Consider the following 27,698-nt stretch of genomic DNA (forward strand, 5'->3'; position numbering starts at 1 on the left):
GTTCAAATATTGCAAAAAAAAGAAAAAAAAATCTAAAATGCCATATATATATATAAAATTAATTAAAGAATTAGAATATCTAGAGCTTAAAAGTTAATGAAACAATTCAAAAATATATATATAACTATTCAAAAGAGAAATACATGATCCCATAAAAAGCAAAAAGTTTTAATGGGTCTAAACTTTAAATAATAAAAAAAAAAGAATCATAAACAATTATAGACATAGGGTTTGGTGGTTCATAGTTTTATAAAAGGCTGTATCATGATCAATTTTTTAAAAGTATATAAAAAAACCATAAAATAATTTTTTTTTCTCACTTGTTAGGTTGTGTTCTTAGCAACCCTACAAAAACAAAAGGAAAGGAAAAAAAAAAAAGAAAACCACAAACATTTTTAATGGGTCTAAAATTTAAACAATTAACAAAAATAATCATAAACAAAAATAGGTACAGGATCTGCAGTTCATCATTGTATATTTATAAAGCAATTAATTATAAAACCATTAACAAATATCAATGGTTGTAAAACACAACCTTTGGTATTGTGTTTAAGTGGAATTTCAGATGCTTGTACTGTGCCTCCTACCAATTTTGCTGGGCAATAAGAACATTTATTTGGGTGTTAAGTTACAACTTGTATTATTTAATTCATCAACCAAGGCATGAAAGGTTTTGAAGCACAATCACTAGATGATTAATTAGAATATAAATTAGTGATCTGAAGTTTACAAAGCGAATCTAATACAAAACGTTAAACTTGAATTCATGAACAAAACTAAAGGGTCATACATGTAAACACCGTAAGCTTTCAATATTCTATACTATGCTCTAATGAAATCATATAGGAATATATTAATGAATCTATATGGAAGGTTTTTTCATGATTGCATCAGAAGTTCAAGTAAATTTTCCAAAACGTGTTTGATACAGTAGTCCCTATGACAATTTTGCTTGCTACACATGTATCGGATGTGAATATCATATAGCACTAACTGTCTTTTTTCTTTTTCTTTTTTCGGATCAGACACTAACTGTCTTTTAAAGGGAAGTGAAGAGGCACAAGTTTAGGGTTTTTGTGTTTTAGATTTGAGAAATGATATGTCCACATTATTTTTACAATATTTTTACAACAAATCCTAAGTGATAGATTGTTACTGGTTGTTGTTATTGTTAGGGAAAAAAAGAAATCTTAGTGTTAGGTTCAAATTTGAACCAATAACACCTAACCACCTATAATTTGTTATGAAAATGTTGTAAAAATGTTGTGGACGTAACATTTCTCTTTAGATTTACCAAATGAAGTTTGCAACGTGTTCTTGTTTTTTTTAATTATTATTTTTAAAGAAGTGTTTTTTTTATTTTTTATATAACGACTTTTTGTGAACATGTGTGTGCGGGACTCTAAAATAACTAATTTGACTTATTTGCTAATTTCTCAAATGAAAATGCACCTTTTTTGGGGGAGTTTTTAAATGTTAATGTGACAGTAGTTTATGTAGCCATATGGCATAATAAGGCATGATCAACAAAAAGTCAAATATTTTGACTTTAAGTTATTGCTAGTGTTATAACAATGCGATGCACGGTTTAATAAAAAAGTATATGTAAATTGAACAATTTATTTCAATAATATAATTAAATTACTTATCTTTAAAAATTAAATTAAAAATTTTGAACTTATAAATGATATTTTAACTCCCTGATAGTTATACTACACAAAATTAAGGACAAATTTAATACATCGAGATGATGATTATATGAGAATAAAAATGATTACTTTAAGAGAGACAAAAGGTTAGAATGGAATAACTAATCATATAGTGAATATATGACAATTTTAATTAAAGAAAAAATTATTTAAAAAATTATAAGGAGAGTTAATAGAGAAAAAAAGAATTATTTAAATGGGAATTGAATGGTTGTCCTTAAGAGTGAGAATTATATCTAAATTTACCTTATTTTTCCAAGAGGGTAATTGGAAGTTTAGAATAAAAATAATAACAAAAAAAAAAAAAAAAGAGTCTAGCAACATACATAACATTTAGAAAAAGAAAAGGAAAATAAGCACGATTGAAACTAACTCCTGAAAGTCAATGGTGGCTTTGGCCTGAGATTTATTCCTTGTACTCTAAATCTCCTCCTAGCTAATGTTAAACAAAATAGCATCATAAACACATAAGCTCTTGTTGTGTTTATTGCATGATTGCACATCTTGTAAAGTTGCTTGATTGCATCCTGTGAAGTTATTTATTTTTTATTATCTCATATATATATATATATATATATATATAGTAGATAAATATACATTATAGATTACCCATTTATGCTAATTAGGAATTACTATTATACTATAACTCATTCACAATGAAGATCGGTTTTATCTCAATAATCAAATAGATATAAATATATAACTCTCCAACTCATGCACATGCCTAACTCTTCCTAACTATGCACATTGGTTTTTTTTTTTTTTTTTTCTTTGAATTTTCGTGAGATAGCATTAGCAAGTATCTAAAAAATTGTTGTTATTTTTATTTAAAAAATTAGTGATAAATCAATAGTTGATAAGAACAAATAAGAAGTTGTTTTTATCTATAAATGTGTGTAAGTGTGAAGCTAAAATCTAAATCTAAAAAATAAGTAGCATGTGAAGAGGAAATCCAAAAAAAAAAAAAAAAAAGGAAAAAAACAAGCTTTTTTGAAGAGGGAATCCGAGATAAATAAATAAAAAGTGACTTTGCTGTTTATTTTTACATGTAGTAATATAATTTAAGTAAAAAAATATAGTAAAAAATATATTAATAATAAAAGGATTAGAATTCTATATTCGTATGATAGTTTTAAATTTTCATTTCTATAATATCATCAACTTTGTAACATTTGACTTGTTTTGTCTGTAGCTTAATAAGATTGCCATCATTTTAATTGGTAAAATAAGTATACATTTATTAGGAACCTTATATATAGCGTTTAGGTTCATAGAGCTATAGAAGTCTAATGTCATAAGAAGTATGCGTTAAAAAAAATAGTAAAAAATATATTAATAAATTAAGTAAAAAATAAATCAATATTTTATATATATATATATATATATATATATATATATATATATATATATATATATATATAATGAGAGACCTCATTTGAGAGAATATGAGGTTTAGCCAAGTGGCGCTCTCCTTGAGGATTTTCTTGCAATAAAAGATATGGACTTTTTATTTTCTTTTGTTCATTATTTCAAAACTATTCATCTATCTCACACCAAGATAATTACTCTTTGTTTACTATATAAACACCAATTAAGAGATAATGACTCTTTATTTAATTTCTTAGGTACATCGTTTCAAGACTATTTTTTTTTTTTATCTTTAGGTTTTCACCTCTTGTACTGCTACTCCTTTATTTACTCCTACTCATAGTCTTTTACATTATTCTAACTCAAATGCACATATGAGATTCTCCAAACTAGAAAAGATGTAAACGGCTTGCAGTTTTGATGAGGAGGTCAGAGGTCATTGTGGGTTTTGTGAGGGTTGTGATTGGACATGGGTCTTTTGTTGTTTGAGATTTTTGGTATTGGAGCTTTTGGTTAGAGGTCAAAGGTCAAAGTGTTCGTGCATCGCGCGACATTAACTAGTTAATAATAAAAGGATTAGAATTTGAATTGTAATCCAATTAAGATTTTTATCAACTTAGAAATTATAAAAGAAAAAAAATAAGAACAAAAAAATATATCTATTTTTTTTAAATCTAAATTTTTTTTTACAATTTGGTTAAGCCACGGCGCAACCACGACTTCTAATTCTAATTTTTATTATATAGTATATGATATGATATGATATATAGATATAGATTTAGATTTAGATATAGATAAGACAATGTATCATCAATTATGTTTGTTGACCATTTTATAGACATGTTGTTTTCATTGAATCCGTATGTAATAATCTTTATTTATTTTTTGTTAATCCGTATGTTATAATTGAAGTGTTTTATATGTTGTTGTCTATATGGAGATATACCAAGATTGAAATCCTTTAATGAAATTTATTCTTAATGAAATTAGGATTTTGTTTTCAAGGGTTTCTAGCATTATTAGGATTCTGGAATTTAGGATCCATTTAGATAGAGCTTATTACTGAAAACTGAAAACACTATAGCAAAATAATTTTTAAATGTGTGAATAGTGCCGTATAACCCATTTTTAATAAAAAAAATTCTGAAAAGTGAAGTTTGTGGGTCCCGTGAACAATACACGAGACCCACATATATGTTGAAAAGGGCTGAAAAGTCAACAAAATGTAGCTACTATTCATGAACAGTAGCATTTATCCCCCTGACCCGTGCAGCAGTAGAAAAAAAAAAAAAAAAAAAAAAAAAAAAGCAAAAAATGCAAAACACTGGATGCGTTCAGCTATCCAAACTCAGCCTCTTGAAACCCTTGATGTTTGATTTATAAATTTTAATTTATTAAATCAAAAGGTATTTTTTTATGGAAAATAATAAATTATTGTTATTATTAAAATCCTGTTTATCCACGTAGAAAAAGGAATCCCAATATGATTTGGATTGGAAGTTAATTAGTAGATTGAACCGTACGGTCATGTTTTTATTTTTTGAGCAAAGAACGATTAAGTCGGTTACTCTATCTCTCACCCTAAGTCGGTCATGTTCTTATATATACCACAAGGCGAAGTTGTGAAATAGAAGCAGATACATACTTTCATTCCTATAGGATAACTCTCTCTCACTCTCACCCTAAGTTCTCTCGCTCTAAAATCTCATAGCTAGGGTTTTTTTTTTTGGCTTCGAACTCGAATCGGAGCAATAGAGTTCTGTGCGGTTCGTACTGTTAGGATTAGTGTTTATTGATGGGAATGGAGAGGAAGAGGAAGGTGAGCTTGTTGGACGTGGTGGACAAGTCGAAGGTCACCAAAATAAACAGCGGCGGCTTCTCGTCCCCTGGGATCAATAGCTGGACGGGGAGGCCGTACTCGCAGAGATACTATGAGATTTTGGTGAAGCAGAGAGACTTGCCTGTTTGGCACCAAAAAGAAGAGTTCTTGCAAGTTTTCAAGTCTAACCAGACTGTCATCCTAGTCGGCGAGACTGGTAGTGGCAAAACCACTCAGATTCCCCAGTTCGTTTTGGAAGCGATCGACATAAAAACAACTCCAGATAAGCGCAGGAAGATGATGGTTGCGTGCACCCAGCCTCGTAGGGTGGCCGCTATGTCTGTTTCTCGCCGTGTTGCCGAAGAGATGGACGTAACTATCGAAGAAGAGGTTGGTTATAGCATCCGTTTCGAAGACTGCAGCAGTGCAAGAACAGTTTTGAAGTATTTAACAGATGGTATGCTTTTGAGAGAAGCAATGACAGATCCGCTTTTGGAACGCTACAAGGTCATAATTCTTGATGAGGCTCACGAAAGAACGTTGGCAACTGATGTTCTGTTTGGACTTTTGAAGCAAGTGTTGACCAATAGACCTGACCTGAAGCTAGTTGTAATGAGTGCTACTCTTGAGGCTGTAAAATTTTAGAGTTACTTTGATGCACCACTTATGAAAGTTCCTGGGAGGCTTCATCCAGTGGAAATATTTTACACTGAAAAGCCTGAAAGTGACTACCTGGATGCAGCAATCCGAACAGTTGTGCAAATTCATACGAGGGAAACTCCTGGAGATGTACTTGTGTTCCTCACTGGCGAGGAGGAGATAGAAGATGCATGTCGAAAAATAACGAAAAAAGTAGCAAAGATGGGTGACAAGGTGGGACCCGTCAAAGTAGTGCCTTTGTATTCTTCTCTTTCTCCGGCTATGCAGCAGAAGATATTTGAACCGGCTCCGCCTCCCGTGAAAGAGGGTGGTCCTGCTGGAAGGAAGATTGTGGTGTCAACAAACATTGCCGAAACTTCTTTGACCATTGATGGTATAGTGTATGTAGTTGACCCTGGGTTTGCAAAACAAAAAGTTTATAACCCACGAGTGCGTGTAGAATCGTTGTTGGTATCTCCAATCTCTAAGGCTAGTGCACACCAGAGATCAGGGCGTGCGGGAAGAACTCAGCCTGGAAAATGCTTTAGACTTTACACCGAGAAAAGTTTCCAGAATGATCTTCAACCACAGACCTATCCAGAAATGTTGAGATCAAACCTTGCAAATACGGTTCTCACTTTGAAGAACATGGGGATAAATGATCTAGTGCATTTTGATTTTATGGATGCCCCTGCTCCAGAGACATTGATGCGGGCTTTAGAGGCTTTGAATTACCTGGGAGCGATAGATGATGATGGAAATCTGACAAAGCTTGGTGAAATTATGAGTGAATTTCCATTGGATCCTCAGATGTCAAAGATGCTTGTAGTTAGCCCAGAGTTCAACTGTTCAAATGAAATTCTATCAATTTCTGCCATGCTTTCAGTACCCAATTGCTTCGTCAGGCCTAGGGAGGCTCAGAAAGCTGCTGATGAAGCAAAAGCTAGGTTTGGGCACATCGATGGAGATCACCTCACGCTCTTGAATGTATACCATGCATACAAGCAAAACAACGAGGACCCATTATGGTGCTATGAGAACTTCGTCAACCAAAGAGTGTTGAAGGCTGCTGATAATGTTCGACAACAGCTCGTGCGTATCATGGCCAGGTTTAACCTCAGGTTGTGCAGCACTGATTTCAACAGCCGTGATTACTACATCAACATAAGGAAGGCTATGGTAGCAGGATATTTCATGCAGGTAGCTCACCTGGAACGTACTGGACACTACTTGACAGTGAAGGACAACCAAGTGGTGCACTTGCATCCATCGAATTGCTTGGATCACAAGCCGGAGTGGGTCATTTATAATGAAGATGTTCAAACAAATAGTAATTACATTCGGACAGTGACATATATTCGTGGTGAATGGATAATTGATATAGCACCACATTATTATGATCTGACGAACTTCCCCCTGTGTGAGGCTAAGCGTGTTCTTGAGAAGCTTTACAAGAAGTGGAAGAAGGAGAGCAGGAACTGTTGAAAGAAAATATGAAGCAAAGATCACGGCAAGGTTTTATTGTTGGAAAGTGCAATGAAGAGGCAAGCATTGATGCTGCAACTAGGAAATGCTCTGAGCAAGTAAACATGAGAGAAACAGCCTTGGCAAGTGCAGAATTGTTAGAAGTAATTCCATGAACAATTCATACACTGACTTGGAGTTTTGTTGGCAGGTAAATTAGAATTAGAGATTAGTTATAGCTTTAAGTCCAAGTGTGTTAATTGAGTAGGATTAGTTTCTTATAACAGATTTTCCCTCCAAAACAGGGGGTTAGTTACATAATTTTTTTTGCTTACATCATGTATATATATTAGCCAATTCTTTATTTATATTAGCCATTGTGTAACTCTCAGGAGGGCCAGCTTGGCAGTGAAATCGGTGGAAATTTGGCAATGTATCATAAACTAGTGCTAGTTTTAGTAAGTATAATTTTCTATTGTATTGATTATCTTAATTTATTCTGGATTTGATGGTTTCAAAAAAAAAAATGCATGATTGGGGTTCTTGGTTTTTTTTTTTTAATAAGAATGATTGGGGTTCTCAGTTTTCTAGTTGACAACAAAGATTCATTCAACAACTAATGAACACAACTAACTAGTACCAGCAACAGATATAAATTTATTTTCTTATTTACGAAGGCCTTTGATACAAGGGCCATTGATAGTTTTGTTTTCTGGGTGTAAAATTCAAGTCATTCAAGTTGAACTTGAAAAAAAAAAAAATTTGCAGAGGACAGTGATACTACCTAATTGAAATACTTTCTAATGCTTACAATATTTAAAATATAGAATTGCAGCATAGGGAAGATGCCATTGCACACAATTTTGGCCAGTATTTTATCAGCCTCATAACTTGTTAGGATTATGCACAAGATAATCTTGAAAGTTGTTCCAGAATTTGCATTTCTTGTGTCCCATTTCTTAGAGTTTTTCATTACTTCAGAAAAAAAAAAATGAGAATAAGAAATAGGAACAAATGTGCAATTACTGTAGTTAAGATCTGCATGAAATGTATAATTGGGGTTCTCAGTTTTCTAGTTGAGAGCAAAGATTCATTCAACAATTAATGAACACAACTAACTAGTACCAGCAACATGCGCAAGTCTTTTACGTCATCCTTATCCTTAATTTAACACCTCAACGTCATATGGAAGTTCTAGATAAAAATTAAATCACATCTTCCACAATCAAGGAAAAATGTGACTAAAAGCTAATTGACAGGAATGAATTCAGATAAATGCATACCCAATGAGACTTTTGTGTTTGCAGCGATTCACCTTATTCAATGTGTAATTCTCAAATAAGACATCAAGACGATTTGCCAGTATTGGAATTTCAAATAATGGAAAAATGTCCCAAACCTTCAAAATCTGAATGTAATATGAATTCTCAAGTATGTCAACCGTCCAAAGAAGATTTAGCAACCCATTGACCTTGTACTGCTCTAATAATTGGGAAGAAGTTCCATGATGGTAAAAGATTTTTTCATTCCGAGAGGTTGATGCCAACCATTTGCAGGATTTTCCAACAAAGTAAGCACTTCTATACAAATCTCAGCATTTTTCACTCTCGACATTGCTTTCAAAAAATCATTGCTGAAACTAAATAAAGGAAGATAAAATGAAAGAGTAAGAGTGAGATCAAAGTAGAATTTTTGGGGAGATGAAAAGGTAAAGAGAAGGAGAAATGTTGGAGAAAGTGTATATGTTAAAAAAAATGAGTACAATTTGATGAGCACAATTTTCTTTTATTTAATTTAAGTAAAATATTACATGTTTTATTTTTTAAGACAAAAAGAGAGAAAATATAAATAATTTAATGATAAGAAAGATGTGGTTGAATTTCAATATTGAGTAAAATAGAAGAGAAGAAAAACATAAGAAAAATTAAAAGAGATAACAACAAACACTAAAATATCCAAATTATGCTATGTAATGGAATACTATTTTATTTTTATCTGCTATCTTTAATTTTTTATAATGTAATCGGATAAAATTTAACAATCGAAGAGCAAAATAATAATAATAATAACTTAAAACACAAAATTATATCATATCAACCTAAATTAGAGTTCTTCAAAACACAAAAATTTATCAACCTAAAGCGGAGATGCAATAAAAAATAAAAATCCACCAAAACATTGAGAGAGAGAGAGAGAGAGAGAAAACCTTTTTGTGAGAGAAAACTATGCAAAGAATGAAAAAGAGTGACAAATTTATAGTAAGAGCGAAGGGATAAGAAGAGACAAATAAAAGAAGATGAAGAGAAAGACGAATAACACTATTAAAGTGGAGGGTTGTGGGAATATGAAAAGGTAATGGAAGAAGAAAAGCTGAAGAAAGTGTAAATATATAAAAAATAAGTGAATGTAAAAAAATTATAAGAAAATCAGAAATAAAAAAGAAATATATATAAATGTTAAAACCGACAAAGATGAATATGTAAAGTCAATAATCTATTTATATATATATATATTAAAAATAGAAATAATTAATAAATAATAATTGTGTGGCGAATGATGTGGCGATGATGTGGCATGACAGGAGCTTAACAACAATTAATGTCACACTTTGGCTTTTAGTAATATATAGATATAAATATAGATTATTACCTTTCAAATATATGAACAGAATTTGAGGCTTCCTAAAATAATTTTTATTATGTACAAGATGAAGACCACAATTTTTTTTTTCCCCTAAAAGGGGCTTGCGAGCATGTGATTATGCCAAACATACAATCTTCTAAGTCACAATTTTATTTATAAAAAAAAAAGGTGTGCACTGCGCAGATGCTCTAGCTATGATGGGAGCTAAGCGCCAGATGGACTTTGTTTTGCTTGATTCCCTACATCTAGGGGTTGTGGATATTTTAATTCTGACGTAAGCTTTGTAAGAGGAGATAACCCACTTATCTTGTGAGAACATGATTTAGTTATAAAATTTCAACATTACATAAGCCATAGTTGAAGAGGAAGAATAAGTTTATGGCACTGAAGTTGGATATGGAGAAGGTATATTGTTAAAATGGAGTAGTCTTTCCTTCTCTAGGTTCTACAATGTGGCTTTTTCTTAAAGAATAAAAAGAGTTGGATGAACTTGAATAGAATTTAACTTTAATTCATTTATCCAGTTAAGCATTGAAAGTAATTTTATTTTCTTACTTACAAAGACCTTTGATAGTTTCCTGTAGCAATTGTTCGTACAGATATTTTCAAGAGCCTTTGATAGTTTTTTTTTCTGGGTGTAAAATTCAAGTCATTCAGGTTGAACCTGAAGAAAATATTGTAGAGGACAGTGATACTACCTAATTGAATTACTTTCTAATGCTTACGATATTTAAAATACAGAATTGCAGCATAGAGTTTTTCATTACTTAAGAAAAACAAATGAGAATAAGAAATAAGAACAAATGTGCATAGACTGTAGTTAAGATCTGCATGAAACATATAACTTGTAAGAAGCATTTCATGCTGGTGATGGTTATAACCTTCCTCTGAGGCATTACTGCCGCTAAAAGCCTGCATCCAAATAGAACAAGAAGTGAGAATTATAGATGTCTCCAAGAAAGCAGGAATCCAAGATATTAAAAGTTAAAGATTGAAGGCACTCATTCTCAAAATTTCAAACTTCATTTTAAATTCCATTACTAACGGAATGATTGATTAGTAAATATTTGTTTAAAGTTAAAGATAAAAGGCTCTTAACATTTTTAAACTTCTTTTTTAATTCCAATATTGACAGAATGATTAATTAGTAAATATATGATAAAAATAAAGAATGTAAACCTACCTCATTACTCATTAGGCAACTTTCTTTGCCATTTCCTGAGAACACCTCTCCCTATAGTAGAGTTATTTCTGAATATCATTCATAGGAGAAACCGTTAGTCCTTCAAACTAGCCTTCAATTAAATATGCATATCTTGTCTTCATCGGAAGGAAAGTAACAAAAAAATGACACAAAGTTCTGATTATGCATATTGAAACCTCAAAATATCATTTGCAAAATAGGGATATAAAGAGAAAAAATTATAATGTTGCACACCAAAGTAGTAGTCGTAATAATAACAATAATAATCACTGATGATATTTAGATTTGTCACAAATTTGGAATTATATTGATAATGACAAAGCTATTATGAAAAGTATTTAGTGAATCTAATACTGTGCAACCTAGGGAATTTCCAATTGGCTAAGTTCCACAAAACTAGTTAAAGGAAAGAAAACCCCTAGTATTTAAACATATGTAAGTCCTCTATAGGGATATCTTCAAATACAAGCATGACACACGGATGTGATGTGTCATGGTATATATAGTAAAGGGGGATTATGGGACTATAATTAAATCCACTAGCAATTGTTGGTCACAATATTTTCAGTGTCATTATTTTGGCAAGTAGCAGAGCTAGTTCACATTACTCCAACAGCATGGTAACTCCCATTTGATAATCTAATGCATACTCTTTGTTTTAATTTAACAAAAAAATGACATGAGGTTCTGATTATACAGATTGAAGCCTTCAAAATACCAGTCAAAATAAGGTTACAAAGGAATTATTTTACAATGTTGCACACCAAAATAATAATAATATATGATGTACCAATAATGATAATTAGATGTGTCACAAATCAGGAACTATATTGATAATGACAAAAGCTATTATCAAAAGAAATTAGTGATCTAATATTGTATGACCTAGGAATTTTCCATCTAGACAAGGACCACAAAAAGTTGAAGGAAAGAAAATCACTTGTATCTTGACATAATTTAAAGTCCTGTATAAGGATTTCTTCCTATACCAGCATGAGCATTTTCTGGTCACATTATGTCTAGTATCAGGATTTCAACAAGTAGCAGTGTTAGTTGGCCTAAAGAATAACAAAACTTACTGTCGATGTTTTCAACTGACATGTTACTCCAGCAACATGGTAACTCCCATTCAACAATGTAATGTATACTTAAAATGAATAAAAATTGCTCTACACTCACTATTTAAAAATGTTTAAGCTATTCTAAAGTAAGAAAAATTGACTAATAAAATAATTGCTGAAAATTTGAACTTGTTACTTACCTAAAAGTTGTAGATGATGATTCTAAATCATCCCTCAGACTGAGTGAAGCCAATGGTTCTGATAGTGATTGCACAAGATCAGCTTCAGTACAACTATTTGAGCCTATTGGCCATCTCATTGGAACCACCAAAGACCTGTAGCAAATTAAACTTTGAGTTAGGTTTCCACAACACACATTCTTCCCAAATTTGAGAAATCCAACATAAAAGCTTAAATTTTCTTCTTTCCCACACCCTTCAGGCCTAAAGCACATATTCTGGAACAATAACCTTGCTTAAGTAGTAATTATAGAAATATATTGAGGTCGTCTCTCTCCCTGTCTAGTTATATTTATGTGTCTACAATATATATACTTATATTAATAGATGAAGAATCTTGAACTGCCTTCTAAAACTCTATTTGACAAATTTCTTTGGTTAAGGCCAACTTAATTATAACATGTTGCCTCCAACCAGGATATCTAACTAGAATAGGTGGTTAGCTGCATTTGTGGCTATACCCAACGTCAAAGGTTCAAAGATTGTAGAGTAGGGGGGAAAAAAGAAAAACGAAGTTCACCAATCACCATTTTGACTTCAGAAATCACATCTTCCACAATCATGGGAAAAAAATTATTAAAAGCTAATTGACAATTATGAATACAGACAAATACATACCTATTGAGACTTTTGTGTTTGCAGCGATTCATCTTATCCACCGTGTAATTCTCAAATAAGACATCAAGACGATTTGCTAGTCTTGGCATTTCAGATAATGGCAAAATGTCCCAGACCTTCAAAATCTGAATGTAATATGAATTCTCCTCAAGTATGTCAACTGTCCAAACAAGATTTAGAAACCCATTGACCTTGTATTGCTCTAATAACTGGGAAGAAGTTCCATTATGGTAAAAGAGTTTTTTCATTTCGTGACGCCAACCATTTGCAAGATTTTCCAATAAAGTAAGCACTTCTTTACAAGTCTCAGCATTTTCAACTTTCAACATGGATTTCAAAAAATCATTGCTGAAAGAGACCTATATTAATAAATAAAAAATAAAAAATTAGTGAGGGTCAATTGATTATTGTTTAAACCTAATGAATAGAGGGATATGGAATTCAAATTCCAAAAGCCTTAGCCTCCTGTATTGAGTATTATCTATGCTTTGGTTCCTAGCATAAAATTGTAATTAAGAAGTAAATGGAAATTAATTAAAATAAACTCACTGGGATATGTAAAATCAATTTTAATATGTTGTTCCCCTGATAATATCTGTTCAAGGGGAAGAACAAAACTGAGACAATGATTAAATCTTTTCCCCTTCATTTTTTGAGCAGTTTTATTATATTATGAACAAACCAGACTAACTTTATGGACAAAATAGAAACTCAGGTCAATAAATTCTTCATATTGTCAAAAAGAAACTACCATATATGAAATAAAAGAATTTTCAGCTTATACTTTTTGATAAGAGAAGCATAGAAACTAGAAACTAGAAACAATAGTTGATGTATCATTAAAAGTAGTAAAAGGAAAAAAATAATTTAATTAGCATACCTTCCATCTAGCCTTTTTGAACAGAAAGGAATCCATGTTGAGTAAAATGTGTATTTGGTTATGTTCAACCAAGGCAACTGTAATAGCCTGAGCCAAGCTTTTGTCTTCATCAGCATTGTAGAAACACCCCCGCTTCTTGGCATCGATGACTAAATCCTTCCAAATAGTGCACCTTTTAATTAAAGTTGCTTCATTTCCCAATATCCAAAGGCAATGCCTGCAGAGTGAAAGCGTGCCTATTATATTAATTGCAAAAGCCACCAAAGCCTCAAAATATGTCAAAACTCAAGTATGCAATGTATTACCTTGCACGGGTTAGTGCCACATTTGCTCTTTGATGATTTTTAAGAAAACCAACTACTCCATTCATATTACATCTGACAGTAGAGACAATTATCACATCCTCCTCACCACCCTGGAACCCATCAACAGAGCGAATACTAATTGAGAAGTCATCATTAGAATCAACACTATAGTTTTTCACCTTCTCCCCAATTGCGTAGACTTGTGCCTTGTATGGTGAGATGATACCAACTTTAACTTTCTTCTTTGTGCAAACAGATTCTTTAGCAGTGGCAAGAGAAACAAATTCAAAAGAGTCATTGTACTCATAAAATGATCTATCATCAAGCTAACCATAATTTAAAATTCCTAGCATAACATTTCAGCAAAATTGAGACTAGGATTAGTTCCAAATTTATACATACCTTTGAAAAGGCTTGCAACTATCTCAGACGCCACAGCAACCTCAACCATATTTTTGAGACTGTGGCTGTTGTCGAATTCCTCTTTTCCATGTGCCACATTAATGAAAGAGTAGGAGCCAAACATATTTCCCTGAAGGAAACGCTTCTCATGCCTTCCTTCTTTGACATTGGGACCATCCAAAATCTGATTTTCATAGAACACCCTATTTGGAAATAAGCTTATGGATGGATGCATCCTGTGCTGGACATTAAGAAGTTCTTTCTTTTTTCCTAGCAATACCAGCCTCTGGAACAAACTTCTTCCAAATTCAGCTTTCTCAGAAACCTAATAATAGCAAATTTTAAGGATACATAAAATCTATTAATAATTCATAAAGACATAAAGACAGATAAAACTCTAAACCTTGCTTTTAACCATTGCAGGAAGTTGCTGCTCATCTCCAATGAGAATAGCATGGTGGAGGCCAGGAAGTTGTAAAGGAATGGTTGATTCACATTCTTTAAGCTGAGCAGCTTCATCTATAACCAGTACTTCCCATTTAACCATTACTTCATGCAATTTAGCAGAACTTGATACAGTGCAGAAAAATAGACATGAATTCTCCAGGCAGAATTTTTTTATCTCATCCTCACATCTAAAATCTGGAACAGGGAATTTTTGGGGAAGTGATCTAAGTATCCGAAGGCAATCTTTTCTCACAAAACTAGATTTCATTAAGTTACCGAGTCTGCTTTGTTCATTTTCACCAGAGACTTGCTTTAATCCTTTATCAGCAACGGTAACAGTACACAACAATGTTTCAAGAGATCTGAGAAAATCAAGAGCCAAGTTCATGTTCTTTACCACTTCTAATGAAATAAAAGAAGTAGGTAAGTGTGTATACAAATTGACAATACAGTAATTGAGACGCTTTAAAATGCAATCAAATCTTCTCTGAATAAACTCCTCAAAAGATAAAGGATCATCACATTTGTTTTGTATTTCCTCATTCTCTAATTTCTTTTCCTTCTCAGAAGGAAAAATCTCCAGAGTTTTCTTGTTTTTGTTTTCATTTAAGACTTGAACAATAACTTTCTTTATATTTTTCTTGCCTTTCTTGTCTTCAAAGGATTGATCAATCTCCTTTCCCTGGATCCTGTTTCTCCCTTTATTTTTAGACATCCCTTCAATTTTGCCCTCCTTATTGTCTGTCATGCTTCTTTCATTCAAGTACAACTCATATTGGCGTTTAGGGTCCTCCAGCAAACACATCATTGATAGTAAACTACCTTTCCAACCAGATGATGAAACAAGGCATTCATATAGTATTTTAACACGGTTATCAAGGAATACATCAAGGAGGTCAGGACAATCGAAAATCTTCATTCGCTCACTATTCCCAAACAAAACCACATCTCCAAGCCCATAAGTATCATATTCAAGTGACCCTGTCACATTCTTTAGAAGCCGCTGCGTCACTTCTAAAAGAGCAGTATTGGTTGGGGCACATGTAAGTGTTCTGCATTTCATTCTAAGAAGAGAGCATAACATGAAACCAACTGTCTTGGTTTTCCCAGTCCCCGGAGGGCCCCATATTAGTTTGACAGTACTCTGATGGTGGCATTCCCTAGTTACCAAGCAGCTCAAAACTGCATCTTTTTGGGAGTCATTTAAATCAGAAGAGCAGATTCTGTACCTAACGTCTGCAAAGGCAGCACTGCAATTTTTTTCCAAAAGGCAGGCAGTACAATTTGTGGAATTCTACATGATGTAAAGAAAGGTTCTCAAAATTAATTATTGCCAAGAATAATATCAAGCCAAAATACACTTTTTGTCCCTAACTCGAGCAATTTTAGTCCCTAAAGTTTAAAGTGAACCCTTTTTACCCTTAAAATGATCACTTTTAGTCCATGTAGAGTGATGACATGCCAGTTTTAGTTTGCCACATCATTTAAGAGACTAAAAAGTGATCACTTTAAATTTCCAGGGCAAAAATCGCTCATATACTAAATATTAGAACCAACAAGAACATATTTAAGCCTAATATATATGCCAGACGAAATAAGCAATAATTCTTACCACTGAACTATATTGCAGCACATTCTGAATGATGTTTAAGTTCCCACCTTCCAGCTTAGAGTTCAACGCCATCCATATACGGATATTTGTGTTCATGTTCATCAAGGGAACAGCATAAAGAGTCTCTCTCTTCTTGTTCTTGTCCTTTTTAATCAAGATAGGCTTTGAGGATAATATTGTCATACAACTTTCTTGTCTCACACTCAGAACAAAAGCAACAAGATAGGATCTGTTGGGGCTTACTAAATCCGCAATGCATTTCGGTCTCACATCTGTTATGGCAATGAGGTCCCGAGCCACAGGTTTATATCTCCCACCACGATCCTTGAATTTCCTCACACTTTCAAGTGTAACATGGTAAAAGAGGTCTTTGGGTGTTTCCGATTTCACAAATTGTTTGACAAAAATTATTTCACGTGTAGGTGCTTGAGATAGAGTTGACATGCCTGACAACAAGTCAGCATGTGTTTCTTCAGCAAGTGGATCACAGAATGAGGCCATGTACTCTTTCGTCGAGGAGAATGACTGTGGGATCATTCTCATCTGTTAGAGAATCAATAATTATCATCAGAAAGCAGATAAGTACATGAAGTTTTATTTTTCACATGTAGCTAGAATTGTGATAAACATGATATGAATATAATTGCAAAGCAAGGCTATATCTTTGCACGAAAATGGTAAAATATTGAAATAAATAAGGACTACATCCAACTCCAAGTTACCATCAATTTTGTATCGGTTAGTTAAATCAAATCACAATAAATGAACTCAGTGCAGATTTTGGAGTAATTATTCAATACTCCGGAAGCAATATTTCTTTCTCTAAGAGATAAACGAGTCAATACGTAAAGGGATTTGATAGCCTCATATCTGAACACATCATGTGTTAAGTATAGACATTCTTAAAAAAAGTGGACACTTTGTGTGAAAGTGTGAACAAACTATACATTAAGGAGTGTAAAACAATAATTTTACGTACGTAAAAGTCTGGGAATCAGCTACCAAGTGAATATGTAATGGATACTATTCCAATTAGTACAATTCTAAAATGCAATGATTCAGCAATACATGAAAAAGAAAGTAAGACTAAAAGGGAAAAAAAATGATATTTTGGACAAGTTTTTTTATTTTTTATTTTTTTTTATTTTTTATAAATAATAAGTAAAACCGTTCTGTATAATTATAATTGGTTCTGTTATCCAAATTTTCAATGAGGAGGAGAGTGAGGGCTACATGGTGGACAAACCTGGTATTTGTAAAGATCTTCATTGAGAACATCCTTGAGAGACCAAGAGAATACCAAATCTACTAAGCCTCTACCTGGAATTTCTTCCTTCTTCACCTCAGTCTTCTTCTGCATCATTATTTCAGATTCTTGTTATCTTCAGTATACTCAATATATCATCGGCCAAAATAACTATGACACATGTATATTACTCATTCTAGATATCATCCACATGTTTTGACATTTTGTGTTTGGGTTCTGATCACTTTTATATTTATACTGTATGTTAACATATTGATCAATGGATAGCTGAACAGGTCCTAGTAAATGAAAGGCCTAGAAGGATCATCATATCAATGGACTTACGCGTATGCCTTTTGGTCTTCAATCTGATCTATTCATTTACGTTTTATATGGTACGAGTTATTTTTCACAGACATTAAATAATTGGAGAAAAAGAGATACAAATACAATGCACACAGTCCTCGAACACAACGCATAGCAGTTGGAAAACGAGGCACCAGTTGCAAGGTTTGCTCCTCTTGGTATGAACATGCGAGCATAGTAAGTTGCATGGTGTAGTACTACAACGTACCTGGTTTGCACAAGCAAGGAACACTGTGGATATTGGTGAGCATATATGTACGTGACACAAATTATTGAGCATGTATAGTGGTTTTTTATTTTTATTTTTTTTATGTGGAGCAAGAATAGTTAAATATGAGCAAATAACAACTCATAATGAGTGTGAGAATGAGTAGCCTTTTTCTTAGTTTCTTCCTCAGAAAAACAGTGAATGAGTAGCAGCCCTTGTCGACCGCTTCTTTAGTGTAATTTTATTTCCCAAATGGATTAGTCATGGACTGAAGAAACAGAATCTTTATTATTTTCACTTCATAATTTTTGCTTCACTTTATGACTTTTGCTTTAACTACATTCTGCCTTTTGAGATTACAAGCTTTTTTTAAGTTTTAAATTTATTAGGAAAAGAATGACAGCCAATGCGCTTCACCATTTGAGATAGTCTACAATAGTCTAAAGCTCCGTTTTATATACACAGGAACAGCCGAACAGAGCCTTGATGAAGAAGGAATAAAAATTCTAACCCACTTAGGTTCCAGTCCTGCTATCAACAGGAGTCCGTAGGTGGGCATCCATAAGGATTGGTTGCATCTAAAAAGGAAAGGTTTAACCTGAGAGCCCGGCCTGGAGGCTAGCGTAATCTAGCGAACTCCTCTTTTATTTTATTTATTTATTTATTTTTTTTTAAAAATAAAAATAAAATGGGAGTAATTACACTCCTTTTCCAAGTTTGGAAAAATGACACTCCACCCTAAATTTGAAGGGAAAAAGCACTCCCCTCTCTTAAGATTCGAAGAAATTAACACTCCAGCCCCCTTCTGTTTATATTAGTAATGAAATGTTCTAAATTTTCATTAGAATCTCTTTACAAAAATTTAACCATTGCTACTAAAAATAAATAAATGATAAATTTAGAATAAAAAATGAAAAATTTATCAAGCATCAAAACACTTGCAACTAGGGGCCGACCAACAAAATTGGAGGCCTAAGGCGATATATTTAAATGAGGTCTTTTTATTATCACTTAAATATTTTTTTTAAGGAACCTACCTAAATAAAATTTAACTAGTGTTTAATATCATAATTTTTATATAATAAAAATCAATTCTTTTTATTTTGTATTATGTTTTTTTTTTGTTGGAAAAATACTAAAGCTATAACAAATTTTAATACAAAAAAAAAAAAAAACTTACAAATGATGTAACAATGAATGTGATTAGTGACACTTTAAGAAAATAATAAACAAATATTTGAATATATGATGTTAGAGATATTATAAATTTTACAACATGAGGCTTACAAAGATATATCAACAATCACAAAAAGTAATTCAAAAATGTATTTAATAAATTGTTAATGTCCATAAATCATATTAATTGTCCCATTAATTTATAAGACCCATGTACTTAAATTTATAGTATTTCTAGCATTTTTCAATCTAAATTATTTTTCATGATTAGTAACACATATATTTGTAAGACCCATATATATATGTGTGTGTGTGTGTGTGTGTGTGTTGATACAAGATAGAATTTTTACTCTAGTCTAATCTAAGTGTATATGTGTGTAAAGCTCCCTTTTGGAGACTTGAACTTGGCTCTTACCCACCGCACTCCACAAACATCTATACTTGTAGAGTGACCACTGCACCAAGGGTGCATGGTGAGAGACTCATATATTTAAAGTTGTATTATCTCTAGTATTACTCAATTCTTTAAGACTTCATAAATGTAGAAAAAAGATGGAAAACTAATTTTTTTTCCTACATCTCAAAAAATATATATATCAAATTTTGCCCCAATTTTTGGGGCCTTTCTCTAGGGGGGGGGGGGAGGGGGGGCTAGGCGATGACCTAAGTGGCCTAGGCCTAGGGCCGCCTTGCTTACAACAGAAAATCTCTCCATAATCTGTTAAAAAAAAGAATAATAAGAAAAATTCACACTTAATATTTTAAAATACATTTTAAATAAAAATTTAAAATAATTAATTTAAATTATGAAATAAGATAATTTTAAAAATCCACCTAGGTTAGTACATAATATTTTTAATACTAATTTAACAAAGTTTGCTCAATTACATGTCAAGAGGGGGAAGTGTTTTTGTTTTCTTCAAGTTTGGATTGGAGGGTAGTTTTCCCAAACCGTAAGGGATGGGATAGAGAAAAGAGATCGACTTAATGGCCTGTTTGGGAGTTTAGAGAGGGAGGAGAGTAGAGGAGAGTAGAGGGGAGGGGAGTAGTGGGGAGGAGAGTAGAGGAGAATGATTATCCTCCACCTTGTTTGGATGTTTTTATAATTAGTAAGGGAGAAGGGAGTAATTAGCCCTTCCCCTTGTTTTTAACATTGTAATTTTATAAATATAATAAGGGTAAATTAGGTAATTTACTTTATCAATAATTTTATGTGTTCTACTCTCCCTCCAAATCTCTCCAATTTGGGGGAATTAAAAATGAGGGGGTTGGAGGTAGTTGAAACCCCTTCAAACCCCTCCCCCTCATTCCTTAAAAAACTCCCAAACAAGGTAATTGAATTACTCCCCTTCCCTCTACTCTACTCCCCCTCCTTTTTTAAACATCCAAATAGGCCATAAGTTAACAAATTGAAACTTATGGCACGTGAGAAACGCATGTCTTCATTTGAACGTATTCACACTTTAGGTCAGAGTGCCTTAAGTGCAACGCTGTCGTTTTATTTTAAGCCAGGGTCTTTGTTGTAAAACGCAACCATTTTATTCTTGGGGGCTGATCTTCAGTTCATGTTGCTTCAAAGCTAAGTTTTAACATCACTTTGTTTTGAATCTTCTTTATCAGATCAGCGAATATTTTCAAGCAATGTTTGCATCTCAAATCTCAATTGACACATTTTTATGTTTCTAAGTTCAACGAAGCTGTTCATAACTCCAATTTGTTTTCCTAGTAATATATATATATATATTCAATAGAAGCATGACAACATTTTCTATCCTCTTATTTTTCTTTTTAACCAAATCAAAAAGTTTAACATCCCTCCACTTTTCACCCCAAAACAAATATCACAAGATAAAACTAAAATCTCTTCCATCCCTTCACTTTTCTATCATTTCCCTATCTATTCTCTCACTTTTTCATCCTACCAACCAAACGGACGCTTAAAGACACTAACTCACAAAAGGAAAATATTAACACAAATGATCCTTGTCTCATTATGCTTATAATATAGCAAAATGAGGAAAACGAAGGAATTGGAGAGAGAGAGAGAGAGAGAGAGAGAGCTATCTGCACTACCACATCCACAAGAGCTCCTTTTGGATTTGTTGTTTCTTAAATCAAAAGTTTGGACTCAAGGGTTAGTGTAGTTATGTGAGGTAAGTGAAGTCTGATTAATGCATGGTTTAAAACCATGCCTTGTATAGGTTTAGGGCATGCCTAATGTCCATCCTTGAATAAGGATTAAAGCTTTTGGTTATTGTCTATTTCAAAAAATGGCAACCTTTGAGTTTTGTTCTTATTTGAATATTAGAACCATTTTGATTTGTAACTATTTTGGCTAATATGTTGACCAAACCAGCTTTGTTGTGCTCTCTTAAGGGAAAATGACCCCCTAAAAAGGGGATTTGGTCAGTTAGCACTAAGCATGTCATATATTACTTTTCCATAGTGGACTGTGGATGAAATTAGTTCGAGATTCTGAGCAAATATAAGAGATCAGTTTTTTGTGTGTGTGTGTGTGTGTGTGTGTGTGTGACCAGCACATGGGCTTGCTCATGGGCTCATTGACTTTGCAAGTATTTCCAGCTCACTTGGCAATCTCAATCTTTTGGGTCCATGAGTACTACTAGTTCTCTCAAGGCATTCACATCTTAAATCGCAACACTCAACTAGGAATCTTCACAAGTTTCCAAAACAATGCCATGTTTATGTCTTTCCACAATTGGTAAAAAGTTAACATGTAAATACATAAATAATTAGTGCTATATAACTCAAGGGGAATTTGTATCTAACCAAAATAATAACGTAAAGTCTAAACTAACCTTTTGAAGTCTAGAGGATGTTTGTCAATTTATTGATTGACTAGTTTGATATTGACTAGAAAATTTTCTTTCACATACGGTAATACTGGGAAAAAAAATTTGCTAATGTAGGCCGCTGGTTGTCATTTATCTCATAAGTAGGCACTAATCCTGAGCAGCCATGGTGTTTCCTTTAAGTTTTCTCTTTCTTGGTTGCTATAATACCATTCTATGAAATTCATAAGTCGTCTAGAAGATGCAAGATGTCTCCTTAATCACAGCCTCTTGTGTATCTTAACAGGTGTTCATTTATTAGTCTGAAATTGTGTATTTGATTGCTTTGTATAGGTTTCTGCCTCACTGTTGATGATCAAGCAGTCTGGGGAATTGCAATAATGCAGGATCATGATGCAATGTTAGTTTTATTGTCTTGAAGATCAAGCACTTTGTGCAAATAAGACTAAAGGAGATAAAAATAGGAGACGGGTATTCCCATAAAACTTGAAGGGACGGAGAGAATGAAGACGGATCGACACCGTAGGTGACACGACTATGACGGTTAGATTTTGCTTAGTATCCGTCATGTATGAATTAATTGCAGATTCCGGGTTGCATGTCATTTGATATGTTTCAAATGGGCTTTTGCTTTATCCCCACGCAAACGTGCATACTTGGACTTCTTGCGACACACGTTTGGGAAGACTCCTATATGGAAAGGAACTTGAGAAGGAAGTTGTATCCTAAAAGAAAGGTAATTCCACTCAATATAAATACCCCAGAAACCCTAGATATGAAGGTACGCATAACATTCTTTACTCTGGCATTCTAGGGTAAAAAACATAAGATTCTAACTTGACCTTCGGAGGGTTTTTGGCCGGCACCACACCGGTGCTCTCTTTAGGTCGATTATTTTCTTTTTGCAAGTATAGCTTTAGGCGGAGGGGTGCTTGCAACTCACTGGTGATATTTTCAGCATCATCAGTTGGCACCGTCTGTGGGAAACGACAGAAGAAGAAAATCTTCTGATTATTTTAGCCTCGCTCTATTCCTGAGACAAAGAGTTGCATGGCATTCACCCGATCGATGGCAATGAACAACAATCAAGGCGATGAACTGCGCGCCATCGCTCTGGAGAGGCAGGTCAAAACGCTTGCGGCGGCGGTTGAGCGCCTCACTAAGAAGAATCATGATTTGGAAGAACAGTTGCAGCAAAGGACCGCACACCAGAGTGCACCGCAGGAAGATCAGGAGGGCGCTAGTCCTAAAGGAAGGAACGCGAAAAGACCTTAGGGCAGCAATGCTCCGACTAGACCCGAGCGACAAGAAACCAATCAACCACTTGCCTTAGACGCTGTACCGACTCACATAGCCACCGAAATGCAGGAGATGAGGGAACATATGGATGCGATGATGAACACCCTTAAAGGACTGGTATCCAGCAACTTGGACGACCTAGTCCATAGAACGGATTCACCGTTCACAGCGTTGGTGAATTCATGCCCCGTTCCTATAAAGTTTCGCATGCCCCATGTGGAAAACTATGACGGATCCAAAGACCCGTTGGATCACCTGGAGTCTTTCAAAACCCTAATGCATCTTCAGGGTGTACCGGACGAAATCATGTGCAGGGCTTTCCTCACTACCCTGAAAGGACCTACAAGGGATTGGTACAGTAGGCTGACGCCCAATTCCATCGGCACTTTTAAGGAATTAGGCGCGCAGTTTGTATCGCACTTTATTGGAAGTCATCGACACAAGAGGTCTATTACATGTATACTAGGTATTAAGCAACGAGAAGACGAGACATTGAGGTCTTATATAGCCCGTTTTAATAAAGAATCACTCTCGATAGATAAGGCAGATGACAAGATACTCGTGGCAGCATTCACGAACGGACTAAGAGAGGGTAAGTTCTTGTTTTCTCTATGCAAGAATGACCCAAAGACTATGTCCGATGTATATTACAGGGCGACGAAGTATATGAACGTGGAGGATGCCTTGCTGGCCAGAGACGACTATAAACCAAAGAAAAGGGAAAGACAGGAAGATACGAAACCAGATAACGGACGAAAAATGGCTAGAACCAGAGATCGACGAGAAGATCGGAGACCCAAACCACCTTCGGGGAGGTTTACAAGTTTCACCCCCCTCACAGCCCCAATTGACCAAGTGCTAATGCAAATCAAAGATGAAGGAAGCTTGACATTCCCGGGCAAGTTGAAGGGAGATCCGAACAAGAGGCCAAGAGATAGATATTGCCGTTTTCATTGTGACCACGGCCATGATACGACGGACTGTTATGACTTGAAACAACAGATCGAAGCCCTTATAAGGCAGGGAAGGTTGCAGAGGTTCGTGAGGAAGGAAAGAACTGATCAACCCTAGGAGCAGAATCCTAGACAGGAAAACGAGCGTCCCAGACCACCGGTAACAGACATACAGATGATAATGGGGGGCAGGGCTTCAGCAGGATAGTCCAAAAAGGCCAGAAAGACCTATTTAAGGACGGTACACAGTGTCCAGTCGACGGGCCCTTCACTAGAAAGAATACGATGAAACGACTCCAGTATCGAGTTTTTTGAAGAAGAGGCCCGGCGCCTTCACCACCCCCATGACGACGCGCTTGTGGTTAGCATACAGGTAGGAGACTTCAACGTCCACCGAGTTCTAGTCGACAACGGGAGCTCAGCAGACATCCTTTACTATCCTGCGTTCCAGCAGATGGGGATTGCAAAGGAGCGCCTGATCCCGGCATGCACGCCCCTCGTTGGCTTTGGGGGAACTCGAGTCCATCCTTTAGGATCCGTCATATTGGCGGTAACAGTAAGAGACTACCCACAACAGATAACTAAAAATGTCTCCTTTCTAGTGGTTGATTGTTCCTCAGCATATAACGCCATACTCAGATGTCCTACTCTCAACGCATGGAAGGCCATCACTTCAACCTACCATCTGATGATCAAGTTTCCCACTAAACATGGAGTTGGAGAACTGCGCGGAAATCAGGTGACTGCACGGGAATGTTACGTGGCCATGATGGAGATAAATGACCATGTACAGACAATGAACATCGAAGAACAGAGAACAGTGGCAGAACCCGTGGAGACATTGGAAGAAGTACAACTAGACGATTCGAGGCCCGATCGAACCACCAGGATAGGAACCTCGGTTGACCAAACGGTTTGACATGCCCTCCTATTGTTCCTCAAAGAAAACCAAGACGTGTTTGCATGGAGCCATGATGACATGCCGGGAATAGATCCAGCAGTCATAGTCCATAAATTGAACGTGTCACCTTTGTTCTCTCCAGTCCGACAAAAGAAACGCGTGTTCGCCCCCGAAAGGGATCGAGCCGCAGCGGAGGAAGTGCAGAAGCTACGGGAAGAAAACTTCATACGAGAGGTGTACTACCCAGAATGGCTGGCAAACGTGGTAATGGTCAAGAAATCAAACGGGAAGTGGAGAATGTGTGTTGACTTCACGGATTTGAACAGAGCATGCCCTAAAGACAGCTACCCACTCCCGCGCATTGACACCTTAGTGGACTCCACTGCAAGACATGAATTGATGAGCTTCATGGACGCCTTCTCGGGGTATAATCAAATCAACTTGGATAAAGGTGATCAAGAGAAAACGTCAATTGTGACAAGCCAGGAACTTTTTTGCTACAAGGTGATGCCGTTCGGGCTCAAGAATGCAGGAGCAACGTATCAATGGTTAATGAACAAAATGTTCGCGCACCAAATTGGCAGAAATGTCCAGGTCTATGTGGATGATATGTTGGTGAAAAGCACGAAGGTGTCCGATCATCTGAGGGACCTCCAGGAGACATTCGGCACACTTCGGTCGTATAGAATGAAGCTGAATCCCAGCAAATGCACATTCGGAGTTACTGCTGGAAAATTCTTAGGATTCATGGTGTCCTAGCAGGGCATTGAAGTCAACCCAGAGAAAGTGAAAGCAATTATGGAGTTGTCCCCTCCGAGGACGGTAAAGGAGGTGCAAAGCCTGACAGGGAAGATAGCAGCCTTAAATAGGTTCGTATCGAGAGCAACAGACAAGTGTCTCCCTTTCTTCAGAACGCTAAGGAGATCTTTCGAGTGGACAGACGAATGCCAAAGGGTATTTGAAGAGTTGAAGGCATATCTTTCTGCCCCGCCATTGCTTAGCCCGTCTATGCCTGGGGAGGAGTTATCCTTGTACCTTGCTGTCTCATCGGCAGCGGTGAGTGCGGCTCTCATCAGAGAGGAAGGGAAGATACAGAAGCCCGTATACTTTGTAAGCCGGGCGCTATGAGGCGTAGAGGAGAGATATCCACGGATGGAGAAATTCGCCTTCGCACTCGTAACTGCAGCTCGAAAACTGAAGCCATATTTTCAAGCGCATACAATAATAGTCCTGACAGATCAACCATTACGGAAAGCAATGAACAATCCGGAAACTGCCGGACGGATGGCTTTGTGGGCTATTGAGCTGAATGAGTACGATATCCAATACAAGCCACGAACAGCTTTGAAAGGACAAATACTGGCAGACTTCATTACAGAATTCACTACACCTGACGATAAGGGGGTAGAAGAGCCGCCCACATGGAGTATCCACATAGACGGATCCTCAAATAAGCAGGCAGGAGGAGTCAGGGTTGTACTCCACACCCCGGAAGGAGATAAGGTTGACTGCATGATCCGTCTGGAGTTCCCCACGACAAATAATAAAGTAGAGTATGAGGCCCTGGTGGCAGGATTGGAACTTGCAATAGCGGCCGGGGCCAGGAAGGCAGTGGTGTACTCCGATTCTCAAATCGTAGCCAGCCAAGTTAATGGGAGCTATGATTGCAGGAATGAACGAATGAGAAGGTACCTCGGAGAAGTGAAGGGTCTAACGAGCGACCTCCAGTTCACGATAGTTCAGATCCCAAGAGAAGAGAATCAGGATGCAGACCGACTCGCAAAGGCTGCTTCGGGCGAACCCATGATCGTTCCAGAACAGGTATTGTCCTTCGTCCAACATTCATCGCTACTAAATAACGTTCGAATGCAGGAATTAAGCACTAAGGACGATTGGATGGTTCCAATTGTGGCGTACCTCAAGGATGGCAAGGTGCCAGACAGCAAGGTAGACGCAAGGAAATTAAAGGTTAGGGCTGCCCGGTTCATACTGATTAAAGGCATCCTCTACAAAAGAGGATTTTCCCGACCATATCTAAGATACCTGGGCCATGACGAAGCAGACTACGTAATGAGGGAAGTTCATGAAGGAATTTGTGGAAACCACTCAGGATCAAGGTCTCTGGTACATAAGCTACTCCGAGCAGGATATTACTGGCCGACGATGCAGAAGGATGCCCATATGTATGTTAGAGCCTGCGATAAGTTTCAACGGTTCGGCAATCTCATTAGACAGCCAACGGAGGAACTCACACCCATGACGGCCCCGTGGCCGTTCGCGCAATGGGGGTTAGACATTATGGGTCCATTTCCAATAGTGGCAAGAC

At 35.5% G+C, this 27,698-nt stretch overlaps 1 protein-coding gene and 1 pseudogene across 1 annotated transcript; one reads left to right on the top strand and one right to left on the bottom strand.

The window, feature by feature from the left end:
* Nucleotides 1–4,805: 4,805 nt before the first annotated feature.
* Nucleotides 4,806–7,300, top strand: LOC142617711 (putative pre-mRNA-splicing factor ATP-dependent RNA helicase DEAH2; annotated as a pseudogene).
* Nucleotides 7,301–12,103: 4,803 nt separating this feature from the next.
* Nucleotides 12,104–17,770, bottom strand: LOC142616219 (helicase SEN1-like). Its single transcript, XM_075789104.1, has 9 exons — nt 17,657–17,770; nt 16,411–16,953; nt 15,525–16,092; nt 14,755–15,311; nt 14,352–14,676; nt 13,950–14,208; nt 13,645–13,861; nt 12,765–13,123; nt 12,104–12,242 (listed from the first exon to the last, which is right to left on the bottom strand). The coding sequence occupies exons 1-9, from the start codon at nt 17,768–17,770 to the stop codon at nt 12,104–12,106; spliced, it is 3,081 nt and encodes a 1,026-aa protein (XP_075645219.1).
* Between the last annotated feature and the right edge of the window lie 9,928 nt (nt 17,771–27,698).

The sequence above is a fragment of the Castanea sativa genome, chromosome 11 (assembly GCF_040712315.1).
Source record: "Castanea sativa cultivar Marrone di Chiusa Pesio chromosome 11, ASM4071231v1".
NCBI classification, from domain to species: domain Eukaryota; kingdom Viridiplantae; phylum Streptophyta; class Magnoliopsida; order Fagales; family Fagaceae; genus Castanea; species Castanea sativa.